At 45.0% G+C, this 21,801-nt stretch overlaps 2 protein-coding genes across 2 annotated transcripts in view; one reads left to right on the top strand and one right to left on the bottom strand.

Moving 5' to 3' along the window:
• Positions 1 to 5,596: 5,596 nt before the first annotated feature.
• Positions 5,597 to 21,446, bottom strand: MRPL21 (mitochondrial ribosomal protein L21). The gene is made up of 7 exons (XM_072336933.1): positions 21,379 to 21,446; positions 20,635 to 20,695; positions 16,166 to 16,251; positions 12,898 to 13,061; positions 11,353 to 11,405; positions 6,503 to 6,606; positions 5,597 to 5,837 (listed from the first exon to the last, which is right to left on the bottom strand). The coding sequence occupies exons 1-7, from the start codon at positions 21,413 to 21,415 to the stop codon at positions 5,773 to 5,775; spliced, it is 570 nt and encodes a 189-aa protein (XP_072193034.1). The 5' UTR covers positions 21,416 to 21,446; the 3' UTR covers positions 5,597 to 5,772.
• The window catches only part of IGHMBP2 (immunoglobulin mu DNA binding protein 2), a 30,759-nt gene continuing 30,397 nt past the window's right edge, over positions 21,440 to 21,801 (top strand). Inside the window, exon 1 of the mRNA XM_072336926.1 lies at positions 21,440 to 21,536. Within this exon, the coding sequence (XP_072193027.1) occupies positions 21,463 to 21,536 (74 nt within the window). The 5' untranslated portion in view covers positions 21,440 to 21,462. The remainder of the gene's footprint in view (positions 21,537 to 21,801) is intronic.

The following is a 21,801-nucleotide window of genomic DNA, read 5'->3' as shown; positions in this document are numbered from 1 at the left end:
ACACCGCATTCAGCCAAAAGGACCAGAGAATACTGGGTAGAAGAAGATCTATTCTGATGATCTCCCTTACTTCTTCAGCTCTTGGGACAGAATTCAGCAGAGTCCAGGCAGCGCTATTTGTATACTCTTGACTTCTTTAGGACAAAGCTGGCTCAGGGCCTGGCGCTGGCATGTTTATGTAGCTGACATTGCATATGGGGATATTGGAAAGCCATGCTAGAAGGCTATGCCTTCCCAAACACACAATGAGCAGTGACAATACGTGGGCACACGCTTGGTGGAGACCTTTGAAATGGATCACGACAGAAAGATGGCATTATCACTTGCAATCACCGAACCAAGCACCTGTGGCAGAGCCAGATGAAGGTGTGTGGGGGTGGATATTGCTTTCTGCTGAAATATTTGTGGCCAGGCTTCTCCATACTTGCAGGTTATTTATTTATTTTTAAGATGCTGAGTTTGCATTGGGAAAGAAGCCAAATTCACTCATGGAATCATGTCCCTGCAAAGCAAAATCCAGCACAAGCAAAACGTTGTCCTAAAGCAGACACAGAATGAAATCACCTCATGCCCCACAGCGTGGTCCAAATGAAATCCCTGCCTCATCATTGGCTATTTTGAGAAGAGGAAAAAAGAAAGACTGAGCTTTGATGGCTTGGAAAGTAGCAGCGTGTTTGTTTTTGTTTAGGATGGGAAGATAAAATGGAAGCCAGCCCCTTTTCTGCTCTGTGAAATGATTTCAAGGTGCGGGAGACCAGAAGATCCATGCTGAAAGCAATGATGCTGACTTCAGAGCCAGCACCTCCTTTTTATAACTAACAAAGTTGCTGTAAAGTTTCACTCCCAATATCCCAATAGTGGTTATGTCATCTCCTAAGCACCCACCCAAAGGGCTCAAATCCCCATGTCTCCAGCTCACATCTTACCTGTAATTGTCTCTCATTAATGACTGTACAAACATTACTCCCTCAGAGACAGTAAGAACGCAGCAAGCCTTGCTACTAGCATGCCTCCAGAGAGTTAACATTGGATGGGGCCACCAGGGAATGCTCTCCAAGAATAAAACAAAAGCAATGCTGTCAATAAACATATTTTTAGTTGCTACAGCAAAGACAGCATGCAATTAAAAGTGCTTTCAGACTTCAGGGAGCGCTGAGCCCGCTCCTTTCTCAGCAGTGTTGCAAGCTCCTACCGGAATCGAAACCTGACTTTTGCTTCAGCTGTGCAAACTTTGTATTACCAGTCAGGCAGAGACGCTGCAAAACAAGGACATGGATCCCAATTGCTTCTCCCACGTTCTATAAATAGGGAGAGAGGAAACAGATGAAAGGCACCTAGCCCACATGCTCGCTCACATCCAGGCTCGCTGTCTAATTTCTCCATAATGGCTTTGCATTGGTCTGGACCTGGTGGTGAAGCATCTCTTAATAGAAAGGGCTACTGCTTTGGTCACAAAAGAAGAAAGAAAACATCTATTGCAAGAGAAATCAAACCAACACGGTTTCCCAATGCTACATTCTGTCTGTTGCTGATTTCTAACCACTGAGGCGTACTGCAATGTGCAGCCAAAATGTGTCCGGATCACGCTGAGCAAATAAATCTGTCTGCACACGTAAGTTCAAAGATGCCTTTGCAAAGCAGACAGGAGAAGAAAAGAAGAAGAAAAAAAAACCACCAATGGGGCATATTAACAGCATTTCCCTTCCACCCTGAATGAGATATCCTAAGAACTTTTTAAGCTGCTTTGCCACTTGGCCAGGATGAATGCCTGCAGCCTTTGCAATGGTCCAGGCTGCTGAATGTTAAGCAGGCCCATACTGTAACTAAGACAGTAAGTCCCTTGGGTCCCAAAGACAGAGTTCAGGGCACTTCTGTTTCTCTGCAGAAGCTGGCTGTCAGAAAGGAAGGCTGCTGCTGCTCCCCACGTCCATTGCACTTCATTATGCTACACACATAATGGATCCTCACAACAGGAAGGCTTCATGCTGCGAGGAACGGCTCTGCTTGTGGAGCTTATTTTAGAGCACAGAACGACTTGCCAAGGCATGGAAGAGGAACCCCATCACGTAGGTAATAGAAAGCTCATCCAGACGGAGCTCTGAGACATGCTGCAGAAAGCCATCCTGTAGGATGGCCAGCATGGGCTGTTTCCGCTTCAATCCCACTGAGAATCCAGTTCTTCATAGAATCATAAAATTGTTTATGTTGGAAGGGACCCTTAAAAGGTCATCTAGTCCTGCTCCCCTGCAATGACTAGGGACACCCACAGCTCCATCAGGTGCTCAGAGCCAGATCCAGCCTGACCTCGGGTGTCTCTAGGGATGGGGCATCCACCACCTCCCTGGGCAACCTGTGTCAGTGCTTCACTACCCTTACTGTAAAGACTCTTCCCTACATCCAGTTTAAATCTCCCCTCTTACTGTTTGAAACCATTTCCCCTTGTCCTATCACAACAGAACGCTAAAGAGCTTGTCCCTTTTCTTTCTTACACCCCCCTTTAGATACCAAAAGGCTGCTATTAGGTCTTCAGGATGTGAAGCCCAAAGACAAGCATCTTGACACTGCAGATTTGGCATATGAGCTGCTGCGGCCATCACATCCCATTGGAGGGGAAGAAGAGCACCTGCCATTTAAATCACGGAAACCTTGGTTCCAAAACTCTTGAAAGCATCTGTCTGAAAGGAGAAGAAAAAAGAAAATGAAATAGGGTGCCACAGTCCACTGCTCTTAAAAGGGTGAGGGAAGAGGCAAAGGCTGGGGCTGACATTCAGCCAGGCCATAGCTCATTGAACCTTGAGCACAAGTACATAGCACTGGCTGCCATGGCTCACGCTCAATTAGTGCTTGGCTAAACACTTCTTCTAGCTCCTTTGAAAAGGTAACAAGGGAACAAAAGGTACCCAGCAGGGGTTGTACATTTCAGCTGGGATCAAGCAACACCCAGACATTTAAATCCTAAAGAAAAGAGATGTGAGAGCAGCATGAGGCTGAAGGAGAACTGGCAGAGAAGCAATGGCACTTTTTGAGCAAACCTCACGGCAGCCCCGCTGCTAAGAAAACAAGGCTTCCTTACAGTGGTAAAATGTCAGCGTTGCAAAGCCTGTTGTCCTTCTGCTGGGGTATGAAACGCAGTCCTATTGGCATTCTTCGAAAGCACGAGAGGGAAAGCAGAACAGCCGGCAGCTTTGTGGCCAGTGGGCAGGGAGCAGGCGCTGGAATTCAGCTCTGACTCAGAGCAGACAGATGCCCTCCGCACTCTGGGCAGTGAATTCTTATTTACACAAAGTCAAACAGCACCAAGGGGAGACTAAAGGAGGGGGGCAAACTCAGCAGCTTTGCTTTAGAGAGGCTGGATGGCAAGAAGTTGGGTCTGGATCTCATCTAAGCCATGCAGATGCTTAATTGTTGGAGACTGGGCAAAGCAGCTCTCAAATTTCACCCTGATCTGATGTGCTGTCCAAAAAGATGTTTTGTCCTAGCAGATAAATTTCCACGATGAATCAGTGCTGCCTGTTTCGTTGAGGAATTCCTGCCCTTGCTCCAACTGTTAGTGTGGCAAAGCACACGAAGAAGCAAAGAAGAAAATCTCCTCGAGTGACCACCCGCAACATGTGAAGTCATCAAGGAGAACTGCAGCTTCACTCCAGAGAAGACCCACAGATTTCTGCTTCCATTTGGCACATAAGGAGCTTTAACTTCTTTTCCCAAAGGTTTTTGTTTTGTTTTTTGGAGGAGACACATAGATTGAAAACACTGGATTTTTGTTTTGAATATACCCTCAGCTCCTTCCTTCCAGCTTCTGAGCCAGGAAATCTCTCATGATTTTCAAGTGTTTCTCTGCAACCAGGAAAGCTAGAAAACCCCCCTGGAAGCCATGCTGTTTTTTAGCCCTGATACTCACAGACCTTAAGGAACACATGGGAATTGTGACGTTCCCAGTCAAATTGCTTCAGCTGGCAATGCTGCTTCCGCTGTGGGCCCTGAACAGCCTGTAACTGGAATGCAGCCCCTGCATAGCCTGTGGTAGCACTCTCTTCGTGCCAGCCCGCTGGCACCACATATTTCAATTAACTGCTACTGCGGGGATCTGTGGCCCCAATGAGAAACTAAAGCCACCTTTGGAAGAAGAGGAAGAGGTAGCAGTGCCAGGAGGAGATAGTTCTCAAAGAAGAGGTCCCCCCAGTACTTCCATCTGCAAGAGCTTGGAAAGGAAGCTGCAAGATGAAAGGAAGCTGCAAGATGAAATGATCAAGGCAGGTTACCATAGAACAGAATCATGGAATACTGTGAGTTGAAAGGAACACATAAGGAACATTGAGTCCAACTCCCAGCTCTGCATAGGACCACACAGAAAGTCAGACTGTATGACTGAGATGCTCCTTGAATCCCAGCAGCTTGGGGCTATGCACACTGCCCTGGGGTGCCTGTTCCAACAGCCAACCTGAACCTGTCCCTGCCTCTGTATCCTTCTAGTTGTGGAAAATCAAGGTGCTCAAGTCCCCAGTACAGTCAGAGAAGGAACAGAATCTCCCAAGGTCTGTCCACGCCAAACTATCTAAAGCAAGGAGAGATGAGAGAGCCTCTAGAGATGACAACCTCTCTCTGGTGACTAGAGAACTGGCCTAACCCAAGCACACCCAGATCTTCCTCAAGCTGAAGTAAGGCCAGATGAAAGCAGCCTGTACTACAAAGCTTGATGCTTACGGCACATCAAGTGATCTCCTGCACACTTATAGTGACTTATAAGAGTTGAAAGACAGAGCAAGTCCCAGATCTTATGCTCAAAACCAGCATTTCCTCCATGCAGAGTAGTGGGCAGCCTTAGTTTGAGGAAAGAACCACAGCAAAGGCGCATAAGGACATCCAGATGTGGTCCTTCATCTTGACTCATTAGAAGCAAGGAATTCCCTACAGAAGAAGCAAGGTGAACAGAGCCCATTTGTCATTTCTCAAGGTAGCTGAAGGGAAACTGACAGCTACCCCAAGAGCCGACTGAAAGCTGCAGGAAACTCTTCCTAGTACCTTCTTCCGCTGTACCATGTTTGCTGCGTGTCCCACAAAGCAACACAGGATATTCCCAGGAGCCACACAGTGCCAAGATTATATTAACAGATCAACAAGAGGCTGGTAAGGAGAGGAGCAAACAAAAATAAACAGACAAATAGCACTTAACACTATTAAAAACATCTTGCCTATTTGCAATCTATGGAGAGCGCTGAGTGTTTCCAGAGAAGAAACAAGCTCACCCAAACATTCAGGCCTCTCTGGTAGCCTTAAGTGCACCCACAGTTCCAGGGTAGGGAAACTCGCAAGGACATACTCGCAAATAGTGGGCTCTTTAAATCAATCAATTGGACACTTAGGTCCAGCCCTCCTGCTCAGAGCCTCATCTGCGGGACTGGGGAGTTGATGGCCCTCTTCTTCTACAGCCAGTGAAATCCCAGTTATTTTTATCAGCTGAGACACAGATAAACAACAGCTCTAAGAGAAGTGTGCAGCCAAAGGTAGACACAGTTGGCATGAAACAGCTTGTCAGCTAGCAACACAGCTGGGCTTGTTTAAGGCTCTGAATAAGTCAACACTGTCAATGCTGAAATAACAGTTAACCAAAAAAATATTTCATTTTGCTTTTTAAAAAGAAATTACATATAGATTTCCACTTATATATTTCCACAATAGCAACAAGTCCAGAACTTTACAACGCGGAGGCACTTTTATTTCTGTAATTGCCTAAAGCAATAAGCCGAAGCCACATGATATCTGATCAATCAATCATGACAAACAGGGGAAAATTTCTATGGTGTTTATCCGGAGGACAGTCTGTGGGTTTGTGATAACTGAAAAAGAATGAAAAGAGGAGAAAAAAAACCAACAAGATCAGATAATAGCATACAAACTGCTGCATACCCATCAGAAGGCTGAGCTACATTAAGGCAAGCCAAGGCATGACAGTGTCTGGGGGGGGGGGGTGCTGACAGATGCAGCCACGTTGCAGGACAGCTACATGGCATTGGTATTGCATGAGCAAGAGGTCTAGGCAGAGCTCCTTTGGGACTGTGTCATACTAGTTAAGGTTTTAGCATCTGTTCTGCAAAGAACAGTCATCATTTTCCACACTCTCAGTCATATCTGAGAAAGGGAAGTAAAAAGGACTGCCGCAGGAGCTTGTCAGCATCTGTAATAGCCAGTACACAAAGCTTTGGAAGGAGACCAAAACTGGTTTTCTGCCCTTGAACGTTTCCTTATCCAGAAAGGTTTTTCACAAAGCTACTTATCAAAGGGTGCTGGACAGAGAGAATAAAGTCGTTGTTGCTCTGAATACAGTGGACACATCTGGGGCAGCAAGCTGGGAAAGAAGTGCTGCTCCTTAAGGAGTGCTGAGAGTATGGTGAGCAAATCTCCCTCCCCAGGCACCGGTGTTCTGATACCTCTCCCTTCAGGCATACCCATATCCCAGCCACAGAACAGTAGGGAAATAAGCTCTGTGTTCCTTATATCTTACTTTTTTTCCTCTGATAATTGCGCTTTTTCCGAAAGCGCATGTTGATTTTTTGCCACGACACCGTCTTTTCAATCACAGTAGCCTCCACACGGACGAGATCTCTCCTTAAAAACACAGGGAAAAAAAAGTACCACTTGTTAATGATTTACATTCTCTGCCTGTTGGTGAATAGGTTTGGGGGGGGGGGGGGGGAGAAGCAACACAAAGGTAACAGATCCTGCTATAAAAAGCCCAGATCCGCATGAACTATGAGGTTGCCAGGGAAGAAGAAAGGACATCTGTCAGGTGGTTGGTTTTGTGGTGCAAAACCAAAAGCCTCAAGGTGCTGTCTGTAGAGCAGACAAGTGAAGCACTAATCCGAAGGGCAGTACTTCTCTGCCACATGAAGGGTGAGATCAGAAACAGCCAAGGAAGGAGCAGTAAGAGAAGCCTGGAGGAGCTCGGAGGATTACAGTTCAGATAAATTCTCCTGCCATGTTCACAAGATTTGCTTATGGTACAGATCAAGCCCACCACAGTCCCTTCTCCTGTGCTCTGCTGGACAACACAGAAGTCTTTCTTTCTTCTCTAAAGCACCCCAGACAGCTGGAATAAAATCTTCTGACCTTTCTTATCTGAGTAAGTTCTGGCAGAAGCTTACCAGAAAGAGATTTGGCTGCTGTTTCTAGTCAGAAGTGTAGCTAATCAGCTACAGGAGCAAGTCATTTCTTCTTCCACATAGCAACCTTCTGGCCCCTCACCACCCCCCCTGGTCTGTCCCACTTGCTTACCCCAAATTGGAAGAGAGGACACACACTCACTGAGATTTCACATACAGGTTATCCCACAAACAGAGTTCAGGTGGGGTAGTGACATCACTCAAAGCTTCCAATTGTTTCTAAATCTCACTTCTGCACATGGAAGGAAGTTCTCAGCAATTAAACATTCTCCTTCCCCAGGGATGGAAATGAAGAACACGGCCCATATTTCCTTCACACATGACTAAAACCACAAAGTAATCCATTCCCAAGCTAGAAAACAAGGTGATGCGAAGCATGTGCTGGAGGACCTGCTACCTGTCTGTTCACTGGCCCTTCTACAAGAGGATAAGCACCTCCAGACAAGAGCTTTGGAAAGTGTACTTTTAATCAACAGCCACGATGGTGACAGAAGAGACACTCTTCCATGCAGCATCACTGCAGAGTACCATTAAAAACTGATTAGCACACTGACTTTGCTGCCAGAAGACATTTAAAGAGCATTTTCATTACAGATGACTTTGTGCTTATAGGGGCAGAGGAGAGAAGCCCATCTAGCCAACTGTTCCAGCAAGGTCACTGAGAGGCCAAAGGCTCTGAGACGTTTAGCATCCATATTAACATTTACCCTCTGGGGTATAGTATCTATCAGCGATTGAATCTTTAAGCAAGGAGAGAAAGACGGTCAGAGGAAAAATCTGCTACATCTACATTTACTGACTAGCCTGGAAGGAAAAAAAAAAAAGAGATAAAATAATCTAGATTTTAACAGACCACTGGGTGACCCTGACATCCCAGCTAAAAGATGGTATCCAGATTCAGCTCGACGATAGGACCGACAACACTACTGAAATACACAGTAAGCACTGTGATGCTAGGAAAGTAACCAAAAAGCTGAACTGCACTCCAGGGGCTGGCTGTGTTTTTGCCACTATAATTAGGGAGCTTTGCTTTCTGGGTCTAATTTCTGTCCACTGAAGGCAAAAGGAAATCTAAACTCCCACTGACTTCTCAGAGGCTTGGACAGTAAAGGCATGTCAGAAACTCACTAATGATGATCACACGGGGAAACTGGAAAGCAGCCAGGCCAGATAAAACAACTCAGCCACTGAAATCTCGATGCTGCTCTCAGAATAGGCATAGTTTGCAGCAACACAGCCAAGCCATACAGCACTCAGTGCCGGACCACATCCACTGCCCTAAACATTGGTTAGCATTCAGCCAACAGGAAAAACAATGGCATATCTGTAAACAGTCATCCCCCTTCATGAACCACTTATAGATGTTGATAAGCTTTTAAGGAAACTAAGGGTGTTGTTGAGAAATAGGTGAGGTGCAAGTCAAAGCTCAATGCCAGCAGGTCCTAGTGAGTCCTTCTTTCTGTTGGACAAAACCACTAGGAGCTGCTGGCTGGAAAGCTGAAGGAGGGCAGAAACCAACTTGCTGGTAAAGTGCATATAAGCAAAAAATTTCTCAGCAAAATAGAGCCCAAAGAGAAAGAAATCTTTATTGAATGTCTTAGGTATGACTGGAATGCCCATAAAAATGAGAAGGGGGGGGGAGGGAGGGGAGTCGCACATTTCCCAGAGTATGGGACAGCCAGGCCTGCTGCTCTCAGAAAGCAAAAGGAAGCAAAGATGTAAAAGCACATCTTTTCATCAGATTTTAGCAGGAAGTAAGAAGAAATTAGGCTGAAACCTAGCAGATTTAAGCTGAATCAAAAGCTTTTGTCAGTAAGCAGTGCAAGCAATCCAGGCAAGCTACAGCCCCAAAGGACCATAACTGTAACTTCAGCCAATGAACTCTTTCCCTGCAGAGGTTAAGTGAACCCAGCCTGGCTGTCTAGGAGGAGCTTCAGGCAGTTCCTCATTGCTACTAAAGCCACTGCAAGAATAGTCAAGTGGCAGGAGAAAGACAGGGTTCATTTAAAGGGAAAAAACTCTCATCAGCTGCACTCTTTGTAGAGACAAACAATTGTCTCAGGGGCATTGAATCATGAGATGAATGAAATGCAAAGCTACTCTTGCTTCTAATCTCAGCTTTCAAGATGCACAATAATTTTTACATTCTACAGCTAAATGAAGTAAAACTGCATACCACCCTTGTGCCCATCGAGTAGATAGCAAGTTACTTGAACAAAAACAAAACCCAGAGTAGAAGCCAGCTCTCAGTTCCCAAAATAGCCTCTGCCACGCAGATACGCTTTGTTGCACTGTTGTTTTTTCTAAGGCTTTAGAGAAGTGTCATCTTGGGAGGTATCTGCTACAGCAAATTATAACATGACCATTTGCCCAAAACAGGACAAGTTCCTACCCATCTCCAAGTCTGAACAGGGAGTGCAGCTGTAATGAACTGTCTTACACAAACACTGAGGCAAGCATTCACTGATGTGTTTGTTTTTAAAACAACAGGAAAAACAAAAATGCCTTTGTTTGCATCCAAGCTCTTATCTCCCCTCCAAAATGTTTGTGGTTTAGACACAACTGGGAACTATGAGAAAGAACTGAAGTCTGCACTGCCTGTGACATGTGGAGTACGGAGAGCTGGGAACCTGGAAAGGTTCCCTACATCTCAGAGGGAGGATGGCATCCCTCTACCATCCCTCTACTCTGCCTTCTCCTCCCAGTGATCCTCCTCTGCCAAAACTACTAGAGTTCAGTGCGCAGTTTGCTCTGCAACTGACAGTGCCTTCTGCAGACTTAGAGCACTCGCAGGAATCAAATAGCTGCTTTTCTTCCTGCTGTAGGGCATTTAGGGCACATGCCAAGCACAGTACTTCAGTGTCGCTAGTTAAGAAAGCCAGGTGAAGGATGGTGCTCCTAACCTGCCTGGCATGACACACCCCCATTTGCAGAACGTGTCTAGGAGCTGGAATCAGTGATCCTTATGGGTCCCTTCCAACTTGGGATATTCTATGGTTCTATTATTCAACTATCTGCAAGATTACGTTTCTAGTCCTAGTAATGGTATTTCCACTTTCTAAAGATCTTCAACAAGTTTAATGATATCTGGCAATAATTCAAAGGCTCCTGAAGATCTGCCATTTCATATCTCTTTACAGAAGCGCTATAAAGGCTGTCAGCCCTCATAATCCTATCAAACACTAGAAACCCGTGGCAGAAATCACATTATCAACTGTGGAAGCACATTATTTATAACTCTGGAATACAGACATCCTCCTGGTACTGCAGAAAGCATTCAAATGCCAAAAAGATCTGAAAATACTTGGTGTTTCTAACCTGATCTGCAAGGCATCAAGACCTACAAGTTACTTCTTATCTGGCTGTCCTCTGCCAAAGCTGCTGCATTTCTAGCCAACAATTAAACATGCAACTCAGTCTGCAGCCAGTCTATAGCCAGGGCTTCCAGATTCTTAAAGCACTTCCAAGCCACATTATTTTGATTTGCACTTTACCACTAGAACCTCTGGGGAAAGCTACATAGAGCTGATGACTTTGCTTCCGGCCAACGCTAAGAGCTCAACCAGCAATACTGAGTCCACACACCACTTCCTTTTGGTAAAAAAAATGCTGACAAACCAGGTGTTCTGGCCACTTGCATAGCAATTCTGGCAGCTCTAAGACAGAGCTGGTGCCATGACAGTTGGAGGCATGTAACTAGCAAGGCAAAACTTTGAACTCTTAATTTAAGATTAAGACCTGCTGGGTTAAATCATGGGTAAAAGAAAACAGGTTTAAAAGAAAAAAAAAAAAAAAAAAAAAAACAAAAAACAAAAACAAAAAAAACTCAAATTAAGGCACTAAGGGACAGGCATGGATTTCTGGGTTATTTTAAGATGGCTATCACTGCAATTATGGTTAGGGAGTAAAGATGCTGAAGAGCAAGATTTACTGCTAGTTTGTGCAAGTCTTATACATGCAGAAAACAGAGCCAAGCCAAGAAAGGTTAATATCCTACAATGACCTTAGGAACAAGTACTGTGCTCTATCGTGGCCCTATGGTAACAGTAGTTAAGTGCCAGCCAAGGCTGACAAGTTTGTCTTATTAGTGATTTTTTTTCCTCAGAAGCCTTAGGGATGGGAAAAGAGATGGCACTGACAAATTCAACTTTCTCTTTAGGTTACAGGATAATACTTGAATGAGATCTCTTACCCCAGGAGCGGTCTTCCAATCAGCGTGAAATCATCAGCACCAACCAGCAAAACCTATGAAAATAATCAGACATATCAGTGGTTCATCATGCCAGCAGAAACACGAGCAATATTTTTCCAAATTCTGTAGCCACCATAAAGGAGCCAAACTGCTTAAAAATGGGCCTTTGCATGTTTCAAACCTGGCACTGTTACTAGAGTGGAGAATGGCAACTCACAGGCAAGAAATGGATTCATAAAACAGACAGACTTCCAGAAGTATCTTTCACACTGATCAGAACACACTGAACTTTCCTGTTCTGGCTCACCAACAGCTGTAAAAGATACAAAAAGCAATACAGGGAAGAAGAATACGCTTTTGCGTGGGTGCTGAATGAGTGGCAGCTCCTAAAATCATTGGGTTTTACAGCAATTGCAACATACGCTCTACAGAAACTAATCATTGTCCTCCCTGAAGCCTCAAGACGAACCAATAAAGAAATGAATAGCTGGGGTCAGTTCACCACCACAGAGAGAAACCCTTTCGTTTCAGGGCATTTCAATCACCCTCCCATCCGAGAAGCAGGAGAAATAATAGAGAAGTTCTCATGAGAAGAGACAGCATTTCATACAGGTTGCCTCCTTCCATACTAACCGTATGGCAGCAGTTTAAAAGCAACACAGAAATGGATGTTAGGTTTTCCACTTTTTCCTTTAACAAGATATTTTGCAGTAAAATTCCTACAGGAGTGGTGTTGGTTTATGGTGGTGTTGGGTTCTGGTGGTTAGGCAAGCTCTTGACCCTCTTCATTCTCACATTCTCTGTTCTCCTTCTCCTGTCTGCCTGCTCTATGCAGGTCTCTCTTCTCAAGAAGCTGCCTCTAAGCAGGACTCTCAGAGCAATTTCAGGACTTTCAGGACTATTAGAATTGCCCTTCTCTCCTTAACCGCTTGCTTAGTTCTAACAACTCAATATTAACCCAACAAAATCCTACTTCAGAGTCTTTCATTTGTAATTTTAATTAATGAGTCTCTACAAGTTCCTGCTAGTTAAGGACTTAAGGATAAATATGTTGAATTGCATCTTGGCAATTCTCCCCTACATGTAGCATCCCTCTCTCTCCACCCAGCATACTCAGCATGATAGGGATCTTGGAAAGCTCTGAGCAGTGACAGCTCCTCTGGGAGTACTGTCAGTGTTTTGGGTGTAGCAGTCTCAAGGTAAACACGGTCTTTCTTTCACTGTTGTCTCTGAAAACAACAACTGTAATTCTCTTCTTTTGGATGAAGTTACTACAACAGAAAGCTGTCTTCTAACAGAGCCTTGTTGCAACTCATTCCAACCACGTTCAAGAGAAATAACATTAATGTTATCACTAACAGCACAGCTCAGATTGGAATAAGACTAATGCCCCCCCACCCCCAAAAAAAAGGCTGAAAATAAGAATGGGAGATTCAACAGGAGCTCTTCAAGACTTATCAACAACTGGTTATGAATTTTGCTTCAGGAAACGTTTGCAGCAGAAACAGCATGGGGATCACAGACACTGTGGACAAGGTGTGTTACCTTTTCCATCCGGATTCGGTCTCCACATTCAGCCTGCAGCACGTTGTCCATCATAATTAAGTCTTCGCTGGTTATTTTGTACTGTTTGCTGGCAAAGTGGACCACAGCAAAGAGCCTCCCATACTGCCCTGTTGCAATCATCTCATTCACCTTTTGCACCACTTCTGTTGGCAAAGAGCAGAGAAGAAGTCAGAGCAGAAAACTCAACAAAGCGTGAGGAGTTGATCAGAATTAACTCAGCCACGCTGCTCACCCACCTAAACTGTTACCCTATGGGATTAAAGATTCCCACAGGGTAACAGTTTAGGTGGGTGAGCAAGACTCAAGAGGATCAAGAAGGGTGTAGATGTGTACTTAAGGACATCGTTTAAGGGGTAATATTGATGGTAGGTGGGCAGTTGGACTAGATGATCTTGAAGGTCTTTTCCAACCTTAACAATTTATGATAAGAGCAATGCTGTTTCCTACAGGGCATGAGTCACCTTTTCACAAATCTTTCTGCCTTCTGGTTGCTGTAAAAACCTACGCACATTAAGCACGCAAGCAGATACCTATAAATACATTGTGCAGTTAATCCCAAGCAGTTGATTTCTCAGTCTCTTTCTCGGGCATCCTAAAACGCACTGTACTCAAACACAAAGCATTCCAGAAGAGAGTGATTGTCTACACATCTGGAACGGAGCTCTTCTCAGTTTCCAAGTAATGCATGGAAAGGCCAGGACATTAAATACTTTGTAAAGCAACCAGGAACATCAAGAGGAGTTCTACAAAGTACACAAGAAGGACTTCAGTCTGCTAACAGAGAACCTGCAACGAAAGCTGGAGAGGCTTCCAAAAAAGCTCTTCCTATACATGCATGCAACCAGAGCAAGGTGCCAGGAGCAGTACAGATTCCAGGGACATGTGCTCCTGTGCAGCACACGCACATAACTCAGATTTCTGTAATCAACTTCCTGTGCAGTGAAGCCAAAGTTAAGTTTTACAAGAACATCAAAAGGTCCTTTTTAATGAGTGCTATTCCCCTGGCAAATAGCAGCTTTCCACCGTCTCAAGCTGTTCAGAAAAAGAGCAACTTTGCTATAACTGGAAAAACAAACTTTCTTCATTGTCCTCACAAGTGGCCCAATCATTTTTCTTCTCTTGGAATGTAAACAAAGTATAATAACCATTTGAGATAGACAAGAACTCACAACCAAACCAAGTCCAACCCTTACAGGAACACTCCGAAAGTGTCCAAGTTTCAAACCAACAAACTATTATAGGCAGAGGTTAGAAGAGAAATGGTTTTACAAGACAGTAGTCTGTGCAATTCTCACTAAAACTATGAGCTGTGCTTCTGTGTTGCTGGAATTGCCATCCCAGGAGAAAAGTCCTCTGCATACTCTTCATCTGATTGAGAGCGCTCCACTACCAAAAGCCCACAAGGTATGACAGCTTTCTCTTTGTTACAAACCCCAGCGCACAATGGGATACAACAAATTTCTTTCAGCTCTAAACTGCTGACACATGTATTTCAGTAGCACTGTGCTCAGCACCTTAAAACCAATGTTTCAAAACACTGACCTTGGTAAAAACCAAACAAACATGTCATGTTCTAACAAGGGCTACTTCCTCACCAAATTTCAACTTTCTAGCCACACGACTTCATCTCTTTATATCAGAAGAAGATACCTGTTCTTCAACATAAACGGACTCTGAAGTTATTGCTTGCTCTTCCAAACATCTCTAATGACAGGAAACATCAATGGATACTACCATCTGACTGTTAGGACAGCTTGAATCTCAGCATCATGTGGAATGATGGTTCCTAAAATATCTGTTTCCACAGACAGCGGGAGAATATCAGGCAGAATTCAAATGCTCTAGTTGCTGTTTGCTTTGGATAAGCACAGCCAGGAGATAGTGATGCGAGCTCATAAACAGTAGGAGGTTACAAGGCACGGAAATCACAACAACCCCAAGGATCCCATGTGAAGGAGTCCGAAGAACATGGGACCTTATTCACCCCAGGGCGTCAGCAAATCAAATGAAGCAATTTATGGTTCACTACTGGGTCAAATCATGCTCTGGGACAGAACACTCATCTGTCACTTGAGCAATCCCAGATGTGCAGAGGAAATGAAAAGTGGGTTAAAAAAAGCAGTCAGAGAGGAGACTTGGAAGAAGAAACTCTCTCCAAGGCACACCACTCACACAGTTATTACCACGTTTTTGTTATGCTATGGGAAACTATCTGCAAAAACACAGGCAAAGCTCCGCTTCTCTTTCCACTGTTTTCTTGTGGATCTCCTCTCTCCTTCACTTCTCGGGCCTCTCCAGACTACAGCCTTCAGGAATGACCTTTCAGGTACCTTTCACTGATGTCCTAGAAGCTAATGCAACAAGACAGTAAGACAGTCTGTTAATAAACACAGGAGCTCATTCATTGAATGAAGCAGATGACTGCAAACTGCTCACCACCACAGGAACTGTAAAAGAAATTCACCCACTATGGCTTGTTACTGTTCTGAGAAACATCTTGTACCTGCGTTGGCTTCTCTTCTACCATCTCTAGCAGGGCCTGGATGACAACAGACCCTTATGGACAAGATAAGGCTAGATACGTATTGCCTTCTCTGTATTTCATTTCCACATCTCTACCAGCCAGGGGGAACCTGTGTCTGGTAGCCGTGTTGAACAGCAACCTGCACTTCACGTGCTGACTTGTGAGGCTGACTCCTGGCTGATCCGTGGGCTCCTTCCAAGAGGACTAGTGCCCATGTTCAGTGATCCAGACTAGACACAGGGACAAGCATGCATTTTCTAACACTGTGTTGCTACCCATCTGCTCACTGCCTTATGCCACATTTCTGTCATGTGACTACTGTCCAACTGTTTATGCTGGCTCTAGCATTCTGTATCATCCACTAAGAAGTATCAGCCCTATGATGTGCCCACTCTCCAACTGCTTGTGCTGGCTTTAGCATTTTGCTTTATCCACCAAAAGAAAAGTTATTCCCTCTGGTTGAAAAGCCACACTTTAGGTAGCAACACATGCCATCATATAAGAGTCCTTGGAGAGAGGTATGACCCGTCAGGCTGTCACAAACAAAGGGACTTCATATAATCTACCCAAATCTCTAATACAAGCACCCAGAGCATGAGTCCGGTGACACTAACAGGAAAGAATAAAAAGCCTGAATCACTGAAAACAAGGACATAAACTCAATCAAGCCACCAATGACAACATTAGAGTGTTAAGCTTCACTTGGAGATTTGACACCTTTACCTGCATGGTGCTTTGCTTCTTCCACTGGATCTGGCAATTTCACTTCAGGCCATGGGGGTGAAGTCAGAGATGTTTTAGCAGCAATCCTGTGAATGATAAGGTTAATAATGAAGATCCACATGTAACAAACAGATCTCACCAAAAGATGCAAAAAACACAAATATTTGGTTTCATTTCTGAGCTCAATCTGCAAAAGCTCTGCCAAACACAGTCACTGCTCCCAGGACCCAATGTCATTTAGGTCCACCATGAAGTGCTGTAAGCTTTAAGTAAACAGAATAAACAGCGCTTGGTTTGTTTTACACCCTTCCTATCATAACATAAGGGAAAATGATTTTTTTTCCCCTCACTTACCACTTCAGAATGTTAACTGAAATAGATTGAAACAATAAAAGTGATCACAAAGAAACCAACAGAATTAACATAAAATTTGGCTAAGCTAGGTTGCAGCTTGTCCCTGATGATCTGCAGCTAGATGTGTTAGTGATGATCAAGCCCAGTGATCACCAGCTACTTCCCACCACCTTGTTTCTACTGACTGCAATATTGCCACAAGCTCCAGGATGAGCAGACATACCCAAAGCCTTGCTTGCATATGAGTTTTAGACAAAAGTCTCTTGATAAGCTTTTCCAAGGAATATACCCTTTGACACAGACCCCCACAACACCCTTTGCTACAAATCAGAAAGATATGGATTTGATGGGCAAACTGTTAAATGGAAGAGGAACTGGTTGTGAGACTGTACCCAGAGAGTGGTGATCAGTGGCTCCACATCCACACGGAGATTGGTGACAATCCTTTTGGCCAGTACTGGAACCAGTGATCTTTTTAACACCTTCATTAACAATGGGATCAAGTGTGCCCTCAGCAAGTTTGTGGATGATGCTGAGCTGTGGAGTGCAGTCAGCACACCAGAGGGATGGGATGCCATTCAGAGAGACCTAGACAGGCTGAGCAGTGGGCTCAGGTGAACCTCATGAGGTTCAACAGTGTCAAGTACAAGGTCTGCAACTTGGTCATGGCAATCTTCAGTGTCAATAGAAGCTGGAAGATGTAAGGATGTAGCACAGCCCTGCTGAAAAGAGCTTGAGGGTACTGGTGGATGGCAGCTAGACATGAGGCAGCAATGTGCCCTCACAGCTCACAAAACCAACTATACCCTGGGCCACATCAAAAGAAGCACAGCCAGCAGGGCAAGTGAGGTGATCCTGCCCCTCTGCTCTGCAGTGGTGAGACCTCACTTGGAGTATTGCATCCAGATGTGAAGTCCTCAGTGCAGGAGAGACATGGACTTGCTAGAGGATGTAGAGGAGGACCACTAAAATGATGGAACACCTCCCCTGTGAGGACAGGCTGAAATAGCTGTTCAACCTGAAGAAGTGAAGGATCCAGGGAGATCTGAAAGCATCTTTTCAGTATCTAAGGGGGATGGGGGGGGGGGAGTATAAGAAAGAAGGGGACAGACTCTTTAGCAGGGTCTTTTGTAACAGGACAAGTGGAAATAGATTCAAACTTCCATCTCGACTGGATGCAAGGAAGAAGGCTTTTTAACACTAAGGGTAATGAAACGCTGGAACAAGTTGCCTAGAGTGGTGGATGCCCTGTCCTTGAAGACACACAATGTCAGGCCGGATGGAGCTCTGAGCAGCCTGATCTAGCTGTCTTGTGTCCCTGTTCATTGCAGGGGAGTTGGACCAGATGGCCTCTAATGGTCCCTTCCAACTTAAACAATTCTATGATCCAAGTTATCACCGCTATAGCTGAGAGACTGAACACACAATGTTCCTCAGCCCACTTCAGTACCAGCACAAAGCCCTGCAATTATCCAGTAGCAGGGAGCATCCAGGAGGCAGCAGCTTGCCTTTGACTGTGAGAAAGCACTAAGGAGCATCCTTAAATCAGCCTCAAGCACTACATACGAATGACTAACACATCCTTTTATTCCCTACTTGTAATGCTCTTCTCTGTGAAATAGTTTTGAGAGGGTCCTAAGACCACAGTTGGGTTATTTACAGGAGAGTTACGAGGCTGCTCTCCCTTTGTCACTTCCAGCTGCAAAACCTGAATGTCAGTAAAAACAGCTTCTCTCATCCAAGGTGCAATTCAGCATGTTACAATACAAGCATTCAGCCCAAATGCTCAGTGTCATTACCAGGTCTTGTCTACATCTTATACCATGCTGTGGAGGGACTAGGAGAGATCTCTTAGACCTACACCTGTCTTCATTCAAGTGGCTCACAAAAAGGAGCAGAAGCATGCACTATCTCACATCCAGCCAGCCAAAACAAGCATCATTCCTCAACTTATTTTTCTAAAGGGTGCCAATTAAATCCTTGTTCATCTTAACAGGTAGCTTTCACTGCTGTGATACAAAATTGCTTTAATAGCTTTTCTTTTCCAAATACTCTGTAACAACATCGTAGAGACAAGAGCCTCTCCGTTTTGAGACTTCTCATCTGTCCCTGCAATCCTTACTGGGGATCATCCTGGGAGAGTCCTGAGCATTTCCCTTTTAGGATCCTTAAGAGACCATGGGATAAGCCCAAACTGCCTCCAGCAAGTTACTTGAAAACTGCTCTACTTGCTCCACCTAAATTTTGCTCTGTTACTTACTAAAATGGTCCGCGGTTGTGACAAGGCTTTCATTTTAGTGAATAAACTGGGGGTTCAAACGCAAGTAGGCGATGGCATTGACACAGAAGACCAAAAGCAGCCAGGAGTATTTAGCTATCAGCCAGAAACACATTCTCATTACCTGTTACAGTGAAGTCTCTCTGCTTTTCTCAGGAATATCACTGGGAGGGAAGCTCTGCCTGAAAACTGAACTGATTCTTTACTACCTCAAGCCTCATACAACCAGTACTGCAGGTTCCTACATGTGTATGCTGCTCTTATTGACAGCAGTGCAGACGGCATGAGATCATGAGAGCCCTGCTAAAAACATCAGAGCTGAACAACAATTAACTCTGCTCTAATATTCCACTGCGTGTTAATTCAAAAATGAAATGCTACGTGCAGATCACAGCATGAGTTGGAGCAGTAAAAATGCAAATAGCACTTGCTTGTAATTAGCTATCTTTCAAGACCTCCTGGACAAGGAGAGGCAAGGAGAACCAGAGGCAACTGTTTACTGTTCTGCATTAGAGCCAGTTACAGAAAACTATTGATTTGTTCCCAAAGAAACACTGGAGAGAAAAGTGCCACTCTAACCAAGGACACCACTGCAGTGTTTTCATCACAACTACAGTACACCCTCCAGGAGGCAGGGAATAGAAGGCACAGGTCTCACAAATGCTTTTAGAGATTATCCAGGGAGGTGCCAAATGCCTTCAGTCAGAGCAGGACACATGGCTGAAGGGCAGCAGATTACAGCAGCTAACAGTTCCTTAATAAGCAAAGATTTAGTAAAAGGGAGGTAGATTTACTCTGGTTCTCAATGAGATTATTGGAACGATACTGGTTTCTGAAATTTGAAGAAAGAGGTTTTTGCTCACTAAATACCATCTATAAAACAATGGAAAGGTCAGAATTTTCTGGGCGTTTCCATAACTCAGGATGCACAAACTGCACAGAACATTCAGGAAAATAATGTTAGATGCTAGAGAAATAAGGCAACATTAACACTGTGTTTGATTGGTTTTGTATTGCCACAAAAGCCCCTTAAAGAGCTTATATCAACAGAAACTCAAAGTAATTGCTAGCACCAAGGCTTTGTGGGCTTGTTGTAGGGTTTAATAACAATGCTGTGTGCTGTGCCGTGGAGGCTGAGATCCAAACTGTGTTCCCACACACAGAAGAGACTACTCCTTGAATCCTTTCTCAGCACAGAGGAAACAGGAATGAATCTCGTTATTTCCCCCAGATGCTGCTTATAGGACTTCCTTATCTCTGCAGTGTCCCCTTCTGGTTAAAGCATGAAGCAGCACAGCCTGCAGCTCTACACAGGTATTTCTGTACTAAATCTCAGCAGAGAAACCAAAATGAAGACATAAACAAGCATTTCTAAAAGTGCTGAAGTTATCAAAGCCTGAAGGTTTTTGGATTGGTGTCCTCTAGCAACTGGCCTCTTAATTACATCTTATAAAAACCGCAGCTCAAAATCAGTATTTAATCAGAAAACAGCAAGTCCAGCTGGGAAATAAACCTCACCTATACCTAGAAAGACAAGCAACAGCTGAGCAGCTTCTCTGCTGTTTGCTATGGACTGAATCACACTGCAGCCCTTTGCTCAGTGAAAGGTTTAATAATCTCTTTATTCAGCTTCATAAGTTAATGGAAGTGCCCTTCTAGCACAGGTGACAAAGTGGAGGCAGAGTGTCTAGAACTTCTTAAGAAGTAACAGACAACGGGATCCAGTAAGTCTCTCTTCCAGAAAGAGGCACCTGGCTCCATCTTCCTCCCACACACCCGCTGGTAGGTCAGCATTTCAAGGGGGAAAAATGAAAGCAGAGAGTCAATTGGACATTACCCTTCCTGTAGAGAGGTGCTCTGGGAGCTCTGGAGCCGAACCACAGGTGAAAACAAGAAAGCTAAAAAGAAGAGAGTGAGAAAGTATTAAAACCAAGCAGCAACAGTTGGACTCTTAGTCCCTGGGTGAGGCAATAGTACTGTGATGCTGAAGGAAACGTCACTGGTCCACTGGTGCTGGTCCTGTTTTCTGCCTATGAAATACTTGTTCAGGTTTCACTGCAACAAGGAAAGCCAAAGAAGGTACACGACCATAGAATCATAAAGGTTGGAAAGGACCTCCAAGATCAATGGGCTGACGGTTATCAACCCATCACCACCACACCACTAACCACATCCATCCCTCAGCGTGACATCTCCATGGCTCTTGAACACCTGAAGCTCCCCTGGTGCAACTTGAGGCCACCACTTCTCATCCTATTGCTGTTATATGGGAGATGAGCGACTCCTACCTCACCACAGCCTCCTGCCAGAGAGTTGTAAAGAGGCAGAAGGTCTCCCCAGAGCCTCCTCTTCTCCACAGGAAACAATCTCAGTTCCCTCAGCCACTCTCCATAAGACTTACGCTCCAGACCCTTCACTGCTCCTCACACACATAGCTCCTCACGGCAGACCCTCCCCCTCATACAGTCACAGAAACGAACCCCATCCTTCATTTTCACGCTCGCTTCCCCTCACGTTTCTCACAGTCCGTACAAGAAGCCGGAGCTAAAAGATCGTCCATTCTCACTCGGCCATCCCTCACCTGCCGCTCGCCGCCTGGCTACTGCCAGCGCCGCCATGACAGCACCCCCTTCGACCCGGAAGCGGAAGTGCCCGCGGAGCCAAAATGGCGGCGGAGGCGGCTGAGCGACAGCTGGAGCTGCTGAGGGAGGAGCGGGAAGCTGAGATCGCCGAGAGAAGGTAGCTCTAAGGCCCTATAGAAACCTTGCAGCAACCTGTTTTAGGACCGAGGCCCCATAGGAACCCTGTAGCAGCGCTCCTATGAGGCTTGCTGTCAGCTATGGGGCTCACTGCTATGGGGCCATCTCGCCCCTATCCGATTCAGTCACTCATGGGCTCTGACCTCACTTGGGGCCCCCCTTGGCCTCCATAGCCTGCACATATCTCTGTTTTGCTGTGTATTGGTTGGAGATTAGCAGAAATCTTCACACGTGAAGCAGCAAAC

This window comes from Excalfactoria chinensis, chromosome 5, assembly GCF_039878825.1.
Source record: "Excalfactoria chinensis isolate bCotChi1 chromosome 5, bCotChi1.hap2, whole genome shotgun sequence".
NCBI classification, from domain to species: Eukaryota; Metazoa; Chordata; class Aves; order Galliformes; family Phasianidae; genus Excalfactoria; species Excalfactoria chinensis.
Note: the sequence above shows the minus strand (reverse complement) of the source record. Positions and strands in the feature narration are given on the sequence as shown.